Source organism: Phyllostomus hastatus, unplaced genomic scaffold (genome assembly GCF_019186645.2).
Source record: "Phyllostomus hastatus isolate PE091 unplaced genomic scaffold, TTU_PhHast_1.1 phas_scaffold_1066, whole genome shotgun sequence".
NCBI classification, from domain to species: domain Eukaryota; kingdom Metazoa; phylum Chordata; class Mammalia; order Chiroptera; family Phyllostomidae; genus Phyllostomus; species Phyllostomus hastatus.
The window spans coordinates 24,483,575-24,499,977 of NW_025334004.1; the positions used below are offsets into that span (position 1 = coordinate 24,483,575).

Consider the following 16,403-nt stretch of genomic DNA (forward strand, 5'->3'; position numbering starts at 1 on the left):
ACTGTCACGCGAATTTGCGACATTTGTTCAAAGGGAGACCAGTAGAGCAAAATGTGCCACTAGTGCACAGGCAAATGGGCCTGTGGTAATTAGTGGGCTGTTTTGAAAGACAAAATCAGAGCCTGAAATTTAATATAGCAATTGTCTCAGTGAACGGTTAGCAAGCGTTCGCTGCGTGCCAGCCTCTGTGGTGAGCAGTCCAAGGGCATCCTCTCTTTAGTCCCAGCCTTACGTCGCTGCTGTTTCCTTTTCATAGAGAGAAAGGATGAGCAGTGGGAAGCCCTGAAAGGTAACTTGGTTACAGCCCAATAAAGAGTGGGTGGAGAAACTGAGACTCCAAACAAACTGGCGAGGTATAGGTAGAGACGATGTCAATGCCCCCACTGTACAGACGGGGAACACCAAGACGTAGAGAAGTCTTGATAATTTAGTTCAGCTGAACCAACTAGTACATGCAAACACTGGTATTCAAGCACAGGTCCTTCTAACTCAAGCATAGCTATATCGTTTGTCAGCATTTATCATAAATTTTGCCAAATTTCAGCTGCGAGCCTGCGATTTACCTCTTCTTTGTTTTGACCCAGAGGGGGCATAATTTGGGAAGTAACTGGCAGGAGGGAGGATAATTGTTGAGGACACCGAGGACTGGAAATTAGAAGCAAGTAATGTTATCCCATTGTATTATTTTAGGCCGTCACGTCAAAGCAAGAGGGTCTCAGGAGGAAGTGATTTACCCGTCCTACATTTCACAGTCAGAATGTTTACATTATTTTCCCGAAGTCAGGAAGTCAGTATGTCAGCCGGAGTCCTGGCCCTCTGCTAAGTAACCTGGAAGGAGTTCATTCAGCTATTTCCCGCCTCGTGTCCTTTACTGTATACTACTTTCTTCTCTAATTACATGTATTTTATCATGTCTTGTTTACAAGCTGTAGTGTTACAGGCCTGGGCAAGAATATTGTTTTTTTTTTCCTTCTTTTTTGCAAAGAGTGCTATAGTAGATATTCAATTCTTAAAAAGTGATGGAAACTTGAAGCTCAGAAGACAACCTGGAATCATTAAAAATACTTTTGTTTTCTACTAATAAATAGAAAGTTGAGCAAAAAATTATGACTGTCACTGATTTTTCTTTATTGTGAATGTTGGGGTCACAATAATATATCATGTTGCAGAAAACTCTGTTTGTCAGAGATAGTGAATATGGAATGTTTGTAGATTTATATTACAGTTTGTGGGATTGACTCTTCATTAGCTATATCTTGTAGACCTTTTAGATGTAGGGGAAAGGTAAGATGAGGAAACGGAAGCTGTTCATTTTGTTAAAAATCATGTAATTATAGAAGGGGGAGGGTCAAGCTAAGGAACATACATAAAGGACCCCTGGACAAAGACAACAGGGGGAGGATTGCCCATGGGAGGCGGGGGTGGGCAAGGCAGGGGAGAGCGATGGGGGAAAATGGGGCAACTGTAATTGAACAACATTAAAAAATTTTAAAAAGAAAGCCCCCAAAGTCATAAACATAGAGCATTCTGGATGGTTATGGCATTGTAATGACAGGGGATGAGTAATTTGACATTTATAATATTGTCCTTGATATTAAAATATACACTAGACACACAAAAAATCATGTAATTATGTGAGCTACCATTGGTAAGCTAAGGACAACTAGTATTAATAAAGAAACTTTTTAATACAAATGTTAGAAACTGGTGTTCAAACCTAAACTATAATTTGCAATTTTCTTAAGGCTATTTGCATATTGCTATAGCAAAGGTACTTTGCATACTTGTGTATGTTTGTGTATGTGTGTGTTGGTGAATATGTATATGTTTTTACCACAAAGAGCATGGTGTTCCCTACACTTGGTGCCCTTGGCATTTGAAGTAACATTGTTTGCATTTGTGTAGACTCGGTATTCAACTGGCCACTCCTACTGAGAGAGGCTCAAACAAGATTCTATTTGCTAGCAGCTGTGTTTTTATTATCATTTTGAATTTATGTTAAAGCAAATAATTTGGTGGTTTAGATCCCATTTATTTTTACTTTAAATCTTTTAGTATGTCTATTACATATAGATAGGTACAGCATATATAGATATAGGTATGTTCATTATAAGAACAAACCGTTACTCCATAATAGTTGCATTACTTCTGTTTTATATTGGCACATGGACATTCTTTTTTTAATAATGACAGAGCAAGGCCTGAAATGATACTGTAGCTGCACACTTCACGAACAGCATCAATACTATGTCACAAGTGTCAGGACAAAATGTTAAATAATAAACTGCCATCAGGTGTCAGCCTGTGCTGCTTCGTCATCTAAAAGGGAATTTTATGAATGATGTACCACAGTACTATGTACATGTACATTTACAGGCCAGTGGATGTTTTAAGTTAATGCCACTGAGTTAAAATAATCTCAATGAGTAATGAAACCATTCATTGTGTTCAAGGATTTGTCTTTCTTCAATGATACAATTTTCTCCTCATTTGAAAGGGTATTTAATTGCATTGCCCATCCACTTTTAATATTTAATAATATTTTTATTAGCTGCATGGAATGAGAAGGGCAAGGTTTGCAATATCTGGTGCCGGTCATCAATTTTTTTCCCTATCATAACTTAATGAATATTGTAATTACAAGGAAAGGCAGAAATGTAAATCATCTTGGAAGTGGCTGGGACTTGCTAGTTTATTGATGTTAGCTTGGCCAAAGGCACAAGGAACAAGAAACAAATGCCTGGGGGTGAAGCCCCGGCACAAAGTTCTTGCAACATACCAGTCACCCTTCATTTTAAATGATGAACAGAGAGGCTTTGCATACAGGTGTGAGTGCTGCCCATAACAACTGCTGGTTCCTTAGCAATTGATAGGGGATCTCGACGACCTTACAAGACTTAATCTTGCAAGGTGTATGCTCCTTTCACCTCTATTAATTTTGACAACTTTTCATTGACATTTCTTAAACGTTTTTACTGTTGCTCCCTTTCAGCTAATATAAAAGCAGGAGCTAGAGTGGGAAAACTGGGCATGGCCATTATAACAATAGCACTTCTTAGTTAGGTAACACCTTTCAACTGATGTTTTCAAAATGCTTTTGAGCACATTTCGTTAGGTGTGCGGGTGGGATGGAGGTCGGCAAGAAGCCCTCCGCAAGCGCCGTACATTTAAAGCCTCTATGGTGATATAACCCAGGCCGTGGAGAGAAACCATTTTCATTTCCAGCGATCTCAATGGGCATATGTGTATTAGATGAATTCTAAATTCCGAGAGTGCCATTTGTTCAAAATACAACCAGATACTGTTGACATTAATGGATTTTAAACCTATTTTAAAAGGAATCATTTTTAACTCTCTGCAGCAACTACTCCGGGAGCGACAGCAGATGGCCAGCCGTCCCTTTGCTTCTGTTGACGTAGCGCTGGAAGTGGGAGCTGATCAAACAGACTTCCTCCGAGGGCCGTTGGAGGTAGGAACGGCCCCGCCGAAAGGGGGCCTCGGTGATTTGCGTATTTATATTGCTTCTCTAATCTGCGTCTGCTTGTGAAGCCAAACAGAGTCTAATTATCTTGAGTTGACAAGCTTCAGCGACATATATTATGCCATTTTGAAGGCACCTAGTTTTAATAGTATGACATGAGCTGTAACAAAAGCCACTGGAGAATCTATTAGCCTAGGCAAGAGGGACACACTGCTCACCTGGCAGCCTTTCCCTGACGGAGAGGAGCTAAAGAAATTAAAGATACAGGTATGATGGAAGAAACAAAGGCTCTCTATGGTCCCTGAAGCGCTCAATATCCCTTAATTAACAATTCACGTCTATATTAATGAAGTTGGCTATAAAAGGTGGATGAGTCGCATTTTAATTATATAGTTTCATTTTTGAATGTTGAGAACTGTAGAACACAGTATTTTTGATTTGTGGTAATGACAGTGTTAGTATATCCTTTTATTGCAGATGCAGAAACAGTGTGGTGAAACAGCAATCATTATGTGCAAGTAAATGTGGTATTAGAACCCTGAAGTAATACATGAAATGGTTTTTGAAAATAATAATCCCCAGAGAAGCAGAAGCCACAGGTTGTAATTAGTGGCTAATCAACACTTTTCGAGGCATAGTAATTTACTTGTATGTTTATTACTGTTTTATTTATACTTTATGTATAGTAAGATGTTTAAGTAGGAAAATTAAGAAACACTATAGAGTGGAAATATTTCATTCCCTTTTATAAAAATGCCCTCGTGTGACTAACTTGCTATTTTGACATTTTGCTTTTCTTCAAGGAGAGCAAGGAATGTAAAAACAGGCTCCTTCAAAAACCTAGGTACAATTACAATTAATGCTGAAGAGCATTTTTGGTTATTCTGAAAAAAAAAAAACACTGAATCAGACCTCATGGGCACGCTACAAAGGCCAGTGTTTAGAGCATGCTTCCCTATACATTTTTAAAAATTTTTATGTTCTTGGTTTTTTTACTGAATAAAAAGCCTCAACTTTTCACCCCTCCCCTGTCCTTCACCTACTCTCAGCTAAAACCGACATGTACTGGACCCATCAGAGCTGATGTGCTCAGCAGCACATGCAGACTGTGCTTCCGCGAGACTGTGAGACACAGCAGGGTGTTGTCGAGTACTGTCGAACACTTTTACCATGCACCCCTGGTATATTTTAAAATATTAATGTTAATATTATTACTAACAAAACTATTAATATTAACATAAACATTAAACATGAATATTAACAAAACTAACAGCGCCTTAATATTGGTTAATCAGCAGCAACAACAAGAAGTAGTTCGAGACTGTTTGGCCCCTTTCCTGATCTTTAGAAGCCTTGGAGCACTTCCTGTGCGGTAGCAGCGGATAATAGTTATTTTATGATTTTTGATTAAATTTTTTATTAGGCTATAGTTTCCTGTGAATGTTGTTGTTATATTAAATTTGTGTTTCTGTGTAATATGCTTTTGCTTACATTTCATGTAACATTTGTTAGTAATTTAACCCGTATTTCCTACTCCTTTCCAATGTATGCATTAGTGGATAATATCAGGTTCATAACCTCAATTACATAACTGACTGTAAGAATTCTGTAAAATACTGTTGAAGCAAACAGAAGTCTTATCAAATGAAATCCCAGATATTGCAAGTATCGTGTTAGGTATTTTAAATGTAGAAACTAAGAAACCAATAACGGTGAACTCTAAGTAAAACATTTTCATAGGTTCCCATAATTTACTTAGAAAATAAAATAGTAACTAGGTGGAAAGTTAGGGTATATAATCTGAAATTTGACCTTGTCTTAATATTTTTTTTTAAATTAAGGGTCATTTTTTACCAGAGGTGTTTGTTTATAGTTATACCTTAAAATTTTGTTCATACTTATTGTAAGCCTCTTTTAATTTTTGATTCATGAAGAAAGGCTCTGGATTAACTATTAATGACATATAAAAATATAGCAGACTAAATATTATATAAGTGAAGTTTATGTGGAATTTTTCATGAAGAAGAAGCTGCTATTCATGGCTTTTGCCATCCCTAATATATCTTAGGAGACAAAGCAAACATGACCCAGTATCATTTTTTTCATATTTCATAATGGAAAGTCTCTTAGAAAGAACATACTATGAAAAATTAGGTCAGCAAATATTTACCAGTCTGACCATGTGCAAAGCATGTGGGTGATGGAGATAGAAAGACATTGTCTATCTCTTCCAGAAACTTATATATGAATAAAAGAGATAAGATGTAAAAATACTCTACTAAAATATATGTGATTAATGCTAACAGGACAATAAACATAATGAAGAGTAAGAAAGGAGCTTAAAACTCAGGATATGGCGGAACGTTGCCTGAAACATTGTAGTTGGTCTTGGCCCTTAAAGACAGGTGAGACATCCATAGGCAGACGTAGTATGAGGCACACCAAGCTGAGAGGGCGGCGTGAACAAAGGGAGAAGCAGAAGGTGTTGTACATGTGAAACAAGGGAAAGACAGGATTACATACAACACCTAAGTGAGGGAGGAATTGCGGGCATCAAAGCAGAAGACGCAGGAGTACAGTAGGAAAGTCATCCTTAAGGAGATGCTGAGGATCACATGCAAGACTTCTGAGCAAAAGAGTTTTGGGTTTGATTTTTAGAAAGACTATACTGTCAGCACTTTGTAACATCAATTGTATTGAAGAATAACTGAAAAACAATTGGGAAGTTAGCCCCTGCACTAGTGGCTGTCAAAGTGTAAAGGAGCAAACACATTTGAAAACTGCAAAGAGATAGAATTTACAGAATGAAATAGCTGACTGAATGTCGAGAGAGAGTCTGAGGCAAAGAGAGGAAGGGGTTGTAATGCTGGGAGCCCTTCGTGTGCACTCGAAGTCAGGAGCGTGAGAAGAGAAAGAGCAGCAAAGGCAGATTCTAGGAAAGCTCCAGGATGAGGTGGCAAAGATGGCGTCCATTTCCTAAGCAGTCGGTGGAGAGGAACTGTGGGACCCGAGGGGACATTGGGTAATTTGTTGTCCCTGGGGACTTTGGAGGAAGTGGTTCCTATGGAATGATGGAAACCAGGCAATAGGGCTGGGTTGGAGATGAGGAAGTATCAGCAGCAGGGGTAGACTACTTTTGGAAATTGGTATTGTTAAAAGGAAGGAAACGAGATGGTAGTTTAAGAAATTGACCAGTTCAAGAGGAAGTTTCTTTGGAAGAAGAAATGGCGAAGGGGGGAAATGTACATGAAGGGAGAGAGAGGATCAAGGAAACAAGTACAATTTTTGGAAAGACAAAATAGAAAGGATTAATTTTGGAAAGTCAAGAAAAGAAAATGATGGGTAGATAAACATTTAGAGGATTTCCAGGTGAAAGCAGTTTACCTTTAACAATTTTATCATTTTTTATGGTAATATTTGAAGTCAGGTCACCTGCAGCGCTTGAGCTGAGGGTGCAAGAGTGAGATTTAAGAATGACAGAGGAGATGTGAAACCCTCCTTGGAGAGACTGTGACAGCTGCTTCAGACAGAGCACTGGGGGGTCTGTCCTCTGTTCGCATTTTCTATCAGTCATGGAGCCCTGTCAGTTCTCCAGCTTAAACATAGTGTAAATCCATCACTTCATCCCCACTCCTCCTCTTCTGTGTCAAGCCTTCAGGATCCGCCCCCCCCCCCCAAAACGTTTAACATTACCCTTCTTCCTGGTCTTCCTGATGCTATTTACCTCCCTCCCTCTTCCAGGCTATTTTCCACGTTGCTACCAAAGAGATCCTTCTAGGGGGCAAATCTGTCCATATCCAATTTCCCCATGGTTCCCCTTCTCTTTCAGTAAAATCTGAAACTGCTCTGCCTAAGGGACCTCCAGGGACCCAGTCCCTGTCTTCCTGTCCCAGCATCTCTTGCCGTCTCCCGCCAACCGTCTGATCCCCACCCGCTGTCCCTTCCCTGTCTTTGTTCCTCCGGTTTCCTTGTCCCGGAAGAACTTGCCTGTTCGGTAGAATTCAACTATTTCTGCTAGTCTTGGGGGGCGTGGGGGGGGGGGCGCGGGGAGACTGCATGAATAAAGGAAGAAATAAATGAAAAAGATTATCTTAAGGTGACAAAAGGATTTCTGAGCAGCAATGAAAACCCAAAGAAACTTGGTGTGTAGTAAGGACGACGACTTTATACCGTGATGACCTTAGAGCTAGAGTCAGGAGTGAGGGAACCAGACGGTGGGGTTTCCTCAAGGTTAGATGTTGGCAAGGTGAATAACGGAAGAGAGTCGTCAAGGAGAGATTCTAGGGTACCGATATGAGAACTCCTTTTAAAGGGATGCTGAGGGTCAATGGTGAAGACGAAGGTCTAGGCTGACAATATGAATAGCTCAGGGGATAGAGTTGAGATTAATTAATTAGTTAATTAATTCACTACTTAAATACTAATCTAACTCTTACTGTCTGCCTCCTATATGTCGAGCATTGAGGATACAGAAATTAATACAGGAGCACGGTCTCTACCCTTGTGAATAACAGTTTAATTAGGAGTGAGGGGAAAATTTAGTGCTTGAGATCTTGTTAGAGATTTGAGTTATAAAGTAGATAGGACTCCCTGGTTTAGCCTTATTTGTTGGCTTTTCTGAATAAGGTATATCTGTGCTCTAATCATTCCATTTTGCAACATTATTTTACTTTAATGCACTAAAATACACATACAATGTCTTGGACTTAATTTCTAAAAATAAACAAAAACCAATTTTGTTTAGAAAGGCATGATTTTGAGTGAACAGCAAAATCTTTTGATAATCACATCGTAAAACATCATTCAGTCAGTGTTTTATCTATATATAAATATATATAATGTGTTTACATATAAATATATCTGCTAGGGAAAAAGTAAGTACAAATGATTATGTACTCTGTGAGTATATGCAAGTGAACATTAAGTATTACTAAACTTACATATTTTATTTTTTAACCTTTATTTTTTGGAGTGGTTTTAAGCTCACAGCAAAATCAAGAGGAATGTATAGAAATGTCTCATACGTCTGCTCCCTACCCAGACACATATCCTACACAAGTGTTTTGCTTATAACTTATTAGAATATTCACTCTTTCAAAATCATATGGATTTTTGAAGTATGCATTATATACGTGGTCCTTGAACCTCTCTTTTAAATGATACATTATGACCTCTGTGTCTGTGTTTCTGTGAATTTTTTAAAAGTACATTCTCAGAATAGAATAATTTTGTCTTGATATAAATTGCATTCCAAGCAGTTCCATGTAACATTTTATTCCAAGCGCATTAAATTTTGATGACCTCATTTATTTGGCCTAAAAGAAAAATAACAAGAAAATGAGTGATGCATTATACTAGGCGCTGCAGACCACACAAAGATGTTTCTAGTGTTGTCAGCGCTGTAGAGCATCTTAGAATCTCCCGTGGAGAATGACTTGCCATTAATTACCTCACCCTTTAATTATGCCCTCCTCCTGCTGTTGCTTCCTTCTTTCTCGCTCAGACTAGCTCTGTTGCGCCGCGTTCTCTCATGCACTAGAATAAATAACTGATGCATGCGATGGCAGACCTGAAGCACCACGGTATTCCAGAATGCTTTTGATTCCTCAAAAGGAAGTTGAGTTTGGGGATAATTAATAATACAGTCATTTTATTATAATTACATTAATATCTGATCACTTTCCACCATAAAACTTGATTCCCTAAAACACCTCCAGTCAGTGTCCACTGTACTGAACGAAGCATGAGTGTATGCACACGTAAATGTGTATATCAATGCACACGCACAGGTTTCATCAAACACTGAAAGAAATGTGGTTGGCATTACTGACGTGTTATGTGGTATACTATGTGTTCTTGAATTGTCCAGGCCATTTGGTCGTCATATATTAGTTATTAATTCTTTTTATAAAGACTTTATTTATTTATTTTTAGAGAGGGGAAGGGAAGAAGAGAGAGAGGGAGAGAAACATCAATGTGTGGTTGCCTCTCGCATGCCCCCCACTGGGGACTTGGCCCACAACCCAGGCATGTGCCCCGACTGGGAATTGAACTGGCAACCCTTTGGTTGCCAGGTCTGCGCTCAATCCACTGAGCTACCCCAGCCAGGGCAGTTATTAATTCTTAAGAAATGTTAGTTTCTTTGCCCAATTAGAAAATTAAAACATTCCGATTGTAAGAAACTTTGAAAAATGAGAAAGGCCGATTATAGAAATAGAAACCCCCACCCCTGCTCCATCCATTGTACACAGTCATGAAGCGTACACCCCTCAGCCCAGATGCAGAATGTGTCGGTCGCTGCAGGAAGTTCCCTCACGTGCCTCCACAGGCACTCCCATCCCTCAGCCCACACCCCTAGCGCCACTTATCTGATTGCTGTGCCTACAGTTTTGCCTTTTCCAGAAAGTTGTGTACATGGAACTATGCTCCGTGTGGCCTTTGATGCCTGCTTCTTTCACTTGGCACAGTGTTTTCAGGATCCGTCCAAATGATTATCGGTGTCAGCAGTATATTCTATTGCTGAGTATCATTCCACTGTGTGGGCGCATCATAATTGATTTATGCAATCACCAGGTGGTAGACATTTGGATGATTTTCATTCTGGAGCTCTTGTGAATGCACCTGCATTCTTTCGCATGCAGATCTTTTATGAAAATGTTTCTGTTTTCTCTTGGGTGAATATTTATCAGACTGCTAGGTCATACGGTAAAAGTAGGTTTAACTTGAACAGTTTTTCAAAGTGGCCATATCATTTTGTATTCCCATCAGCAATGTATGAAAGTTGTGATTGCTTTGCATCTTCACCAGCACTGGGTATTATTGATATTTTTGTATTTTGTTTTGTCATTCTAATATGTATGTGGAAATTGTCATTGTATTTGGTTTTGAGGGAGCCTAAATTTCTTTTCTATTAGGTGGAACTTGTCTACCCATTAATAGGCATGCATATCTTCAAATATTAATTTTTTATAGATATATATGCATGGACATTAACTGAGAAATATAAAATAAAAGGCAGAGAGCATAGGATATCTAATTTGTGCCTATAAAACAAGAATCCAGAAATGCATTTTCCAGCTCCTTATGAGGCCCTCTTTAATGAATTGACTCCATTAAATAAATAAAATATTAACGTCAAATACTAATTTTTAACTTTTATAATAACCAAATGTAAGGACACGGAAAAAGGAAGCAATCATATTGCCCATCCTTAACAACTGGTGACTCATAATCTTGGTTCATTTACAAACACCGTCGTCCTCACAACACCCCGGCCCTACAGTGATTAGTTTGAAGCAGATCCCAGGCATCAAAGATTAAGTTTTTTGTTTTGTTTTTTTTTTTAATTTTATTTATTTATTTTTGGAGAGGAAAGGGAGAGGGATAGAGAGAGAGAGAGAGAGAAACATCAATGTGCGGTTGCTGGGGGTTATGGCCTGTAACCCAGGAATGTACCCTGGCTGGGAATCGAACCTGCGACACTTTGGTTCGCAAGCCCGCGCTCAATCCACTGAGCTATGCCAGCCAGGGCTAGATTAAGTTTTAATTGAATCTTTGAGTTCTTGTTCTATCACTTTAGTATTGAAAGTAACTTTTAAAGTCTTTAATTTTTAAAAGTTAATTTCTAGTATTTATCTGTAAGGTTGTATTAGTCTTTTGGTTTGACCCACTTATATGTAAAGTATATGGAGTATTTGCTAGGAATATTCTTCCAGTCATTTATTCAATAAGCAATGGGAAATCATACCTGAACAGGAATAAAAGCTTATTAAGTGAGATTATTTTACTTTTTAAGCATATTATGTATATAGTTGTTTTAGTAGCATTGTATAGACATTAAATTATAAGAACTGCAGATTTTGCTTAATGGAAAGTGCTACTTAAATGAACAATTGAGGTCATTTGATCTATTTTTTTATTTACTATATTATATTTTTAAATTACACATTAGCTATAATTCTAGGAGTAATTTCTTAATTCTTATTATAATACTGATCTAATTTTTCTCCCTGGGGAGCTCCACTGAAGTGCCTAACCAGCTTTAATTAACAATAAACAAAGAGAAATGAAAAGAAACTTCACATGATTGGGAGTTCTGATTTTTGCCACACGAACAGCAAAAGACCACGAGCAAAATGGGATTAGTCAGATGCGAGAAATGATAAGCAACCACGGGAAGGGCCTCCTCAGACAAACTGCAATAATAGAGGAAGAAACCGTGACATATTTCAGTCCACGTTGGAGTATCTACAGTTAATTATATTCCAGACAGTATCCATTACCAGAGATGTAGGGCCAAATTAACTTTAATGTTGCACTCTTCACAAGACATTCCATAGCTAGCAATAACATTAAGATAATGCTGTTAAAATAAGAATTTCAATTATAAGGCAGATGAGTCTGTGAGAAACATGACAGCCTTAATGAGCAGTAGGAGTTGGAATTCGCTTTGATAAGGAGCACAGTTATCCTGGATGGGAAGGAAACAAAGTACCTTCCGTCCTAGCGCCCTCTACTGATCGCAGCTTTCGGTTCCAATTCATTTCACCACAGCTTTGTTTGAAAAAAAAAAAAGGGGGAGCAAGATGCAGGTGTTGGTCCCTTCCTGCAGCGGGGGAAACTGGATGGGTAATTCAGTAGTAACATTGGGATAGACTCACATTACTTGAAAGATCACCAACTGCTTTTTAAGGGGATGATTTTAAGCAAAGCATACGTAGTGAATGTCACCCAAGTACAGGATCCCGTTCTGTGTTGTATTGGCCATACCCTTGGTTTTTTGTTTTTTTTTTTTTTACTTTACAGTGACAGGGAGAAAGGGGACTGGTGCAGATCACCGTTGGGGATAGTAAGATCAGAGGGGAGAAAGGCTGCCTTTGCCAGCTATCTGGTCTTTACAGCTCCTCTGCATGCAGCCACTCCCCCGTGGCTGCCCCTCCTCCCTTTGTCAGTCAAGCCTGTGAGCCACGCACAGTGTAGTGTCACCGTTGGTCTCCCCGTGTGGTTTAACACAGAAACCTACCTCGGGGCAAGCTGCACCGGCTGCGCGAGCTCTCGCCTGTCCGGAGCTTCAAGGCTGTTGTGTGTAGTCAAGGGAAGCCAAGAGTTCATCCTGCTCATCCGTAACTCATCTCATTAGTGTTAGCCATCACCTGCATCGTTTTTGCCTTTCTGCTGAAAGCTGTTAGGGGTTGTAACAGTTTCTTGTTCACTCAGGTTTGTTGTTCCTTTTTTCCATTTCACATGCAACAGGACATTTTTCTTTGCATAAAGAATAAGCCTGTATGAAAATGTTGGCAATTTTCTAAAGGTCAGGAACTGTTTTCTGCTTCTGGAAAATCCTTAAAAAACTATTTTGGTTTTAATTGACTCCATATATCACTATTCACCACTTTTATAATTAATATAAATATTTCCCTCGATTTCTTTGTAAATACATTTCTCATAAAGCCTTTTCATCCATATTGCTTGCTCTAGACCATGACCAATTTTCATAATCCTTACTACAATATGCTGTATAATAACCCATAATGTCGCTGCTGTCTGCTCTCATATTTACTTAATCTATCATCAAAGGGAGCATGGTTGATGCCTTTAAGTGAACCAATCGATTATACAGCATTATGTTTAGCTTTCACAAGCAGAAATATTGTTTCCTCCCTCAGGAACCTTAATTCTGGAAATGAGCATTGCATCTAGATTCGGAACGTTCAGTTATTAAATACAAATGTATATTAGCTTGCTAATACACATTTAAGTAATAGATCTATAGAGTAACTATAAAAATTTTAAGGCAATTTATTAGCATCTATGATTTTAAATATAATCACAATGAAACTGATTTGAACTACAACTATTATAGTGACCCTTTTGAGATGAACCACAGAGCGCAAATTCAAAATTGATGTTCTAAAATTAATCAGTTAGTTAATATATTGTCAAGCAAACTAAAATACATACAGTGCCATGGTAGAGGAGCACCTTTGCCCAGCAGATCTTACACCTTTTTAAATGTAAGAACATAGAGGATTTCAACTATATTGTTACAATCATTTAACATTTGTTTTTTTGTCATACCTATTTTCTTTTCTTCTTTCTCACTAGAAACAGTGATCCAAGAATTCCAAAATCAGGAAAACTATTTTTTTCCTTGTTCACTTTTTTTCCTGTTAATTGTGTATAGAAACACAGCATGGCCATTTCTTGGGCTTCGTTTCTGTCTAGCCTTTGGGCAGGATCTGAACATGCACGTTTATATATACATTTTGAGAATTGGACTTCACAGTCTTTAGGTAAAAAAATAGGTATAAAAATAATGAAAAACATTTAAGCACTAAAAATGTTGAACAAAAACCTCACTATGTTTTTTCATTATCTAATATCATCCTCAGACATGTAATTAATATTATCTCTCAGAATAACGTTTAAAAATTGGCCTTTTGAAAATGTTATTTCAGCTCCCGAGCATTGCTTTCAGTGGAGGATAATTGGTTCGTCTCATTATTAATCAGGTTTAGACCTCGTACATCTCTTGGATAAATGTTATTTTAGAATTGAAAGAAAAATAAGAAGGAATGAAATCCAGGCCAAGCATGGGGTCATTTTACCTCTAATGTTAAGAACATTAAATTCGGAGTCAGACGATGTCATTCCAGTTCCAATACTACTGTTTATTCACATGGCCTCCAGAAAGCAGCGCAAGCACTTCTGAGCCTCGGGTTCCTCCTTTACAAAGCAGAGATAGGAAATACCGTCTCTGCCCAGGACTCAGAGTTCCTGTCGGACCAGACAAGGTTTCCTACACTTGGATGGCAAACCCAACATTGCTACCTAAACATAAAGTATTCCGACAGAGATATATTGCCCAGTATTGTTATTTACACATTTCTAATAATGATTTATTGATTAATCTCAATGGGCAAGGTATACAGCTAGACACTGGGGAATAACAGTGGATAATATAATACCCAACGACCTCCAATTATAATGGGGAAACATATGAGCACATAGTAAAATAATTTCAGTTATTGACTTCGACTTGAATGTTTGCCAAGTACAAGTAATTATGATATTAATGAGAGGGCATACAAGTCTAAAAGAAAGATCTAAAATAAAGCAGAATGAAAAATTTAGATGCACATCAAATTATGTGTGGGAGTTTAGTATGTGAAAACAGCCGCATACGGATCCGCGGGGAAAGCATGAGCTTCTCAGTAAGTGGCGGCGGGAACCGAGGAGCTGTATGGAAAAAGAGAAAACATCGGTTTCAAATATAATAGATTTTTATGCTAAAAGAATCCAAAATTTAAATATAGAAACTATGTGAGCAGAAGAAAACAAAGGACAATTACTCTGTAACAGTCAGAGTAGCCAAAAGTTTTCTAAATCTGACAAAAATCTAGAAGCAATAGGGGAAAATACTAATAAAGTTGCCCATATAACAATTTCTAATAAACGTTCCATGGCCAAATATTTAAAAAAGGAAAATGAAAACTGTGGAAAATATTTGAAATTTATATCGTGAACCAAGTTTTACTATCTCTGAAATGTAAAACAGCTTTTAAAATTAAAGGGAAATAAAAAGACCAACAACTCTACACTAAAGAAGAGATATACAAAGTTCACAGGAAAAGAAATGCAAAAGGCACAGGACATCAGTGTGTTCGAACTGATTCACGGTAAAAAAGTACTGATTACAATTTACTGGGATTAGCATTCCTTATCAATTTGATTCTCAGAAACCCAAAAGACTGACAACATACTTCTGGGAGGCAGAGTAATGGAACCTCAAAAGCGTCTCCTCCATCCGAATCCTCAGAATTTCAAATGCAAAAAGAGACTTTGCAGATGTGGTTAAGGATTGTGAGGTGTGTCAGTTGTCCTTGCTTATCTGGGTAGGTTTCACATAACCACAGAGGTCCTCAGCAGCGGAGAAGGGGCGGGAGAGGCAGAGGAGAAGACACCATGGTAGATGTGGAGGTCAGGGTAATGTGGTTGCTGGCGCTGGGGAAAACAGGGCCACGAGCCAAGGAATAGGGGCAGCTTCCAGAAAGTGGAAAGACAAGGAGGCAGGTCCTGGAAGGAGGACGGTCCTGCTGACACCTTGATTTTCGTCCGGTGAGTCCTGTGTGTTTGACTTTTCAGTTCCAGCACTGCAAGGTGATAAATTCTGTTGTTTTAACCTATTACACTGGGGTGAGTTCTTACCATAGCAACAGACGGCTAACACAGTACTCTAAGAGCAACATGGTGGTCAAACAGACACTTTAATTACCCGATGGGAACACAAAATGTACAAGTGCTGTGGAGAAGAATTTTTGCTCTGTTTACATGTACACTGACCACTAGATCCCGCAAACCCACTGTCAGAAGTACAATGTAAGTTGAGGGCTGTTGCAGCACTATTAGTAATGACAGAAATGACTGGCAGCCGGCCAAATGTCCATCAGTAGTGGACTAGTTGAACAAAGTGTGGCCAATGTTGTACTATGCTGTCATTAAAAAATGTGTCTGTGTTAAGCTATGGAATGATCTCAGGCAGTATTGCTAAGTGTAGGTGGCAATGCGGAAAAAATATGAATAGTATGTTACTATTTGCAAAGAAAGGGGAGGTCATAAATATAAATAATCACCCATATTTTCTTTCAAGAACTAAAAAGATAACATACTATAAAATTTTTTTTTAATTTATTGATTTGAGAGAGAGACAGACAGACAGACAGACACATCAATTTGTTGTTTTACTTACCCATGCATTCATTGGTTGATTCTTGAACTTATCAACCTTGGCATGATAGCATGGCGCTCCAGCCAACTAACCGAGCTACCTGGCCAGGGCAGTTTTTTGTTTGTTTGTTTGATATTTTGTTTAGGGGTTATTCCTCAGGCTAAAAAGGGAAGAGCATGAAGGGAACAAGAATGG

At 38.4% G+C, this 16,403-nt stretch overlaps 1 protein-coding gene across 1 annotated transcript in view; it reads left to right on the forward strand.

Annotated features, from left to right (window-relative positions):
• ATRNL1 (attractin like 1) overlaps nt 1–16,403 on the forward strand; it is a 506,174-nt gene that overhangs the window by 312,682 nt on the left and 177,089 nt on the right. The window contains exon 27 of the mRNA XM_045854498.1: nt 3,362–3,469. Coding sequence (XP_045710454.1) covers nt 3,362–3,469 — 108 coding nt within the window. The remainder of the gene's footprint in view (nt 1–3,361; nt 3,470–16,403) is intronic.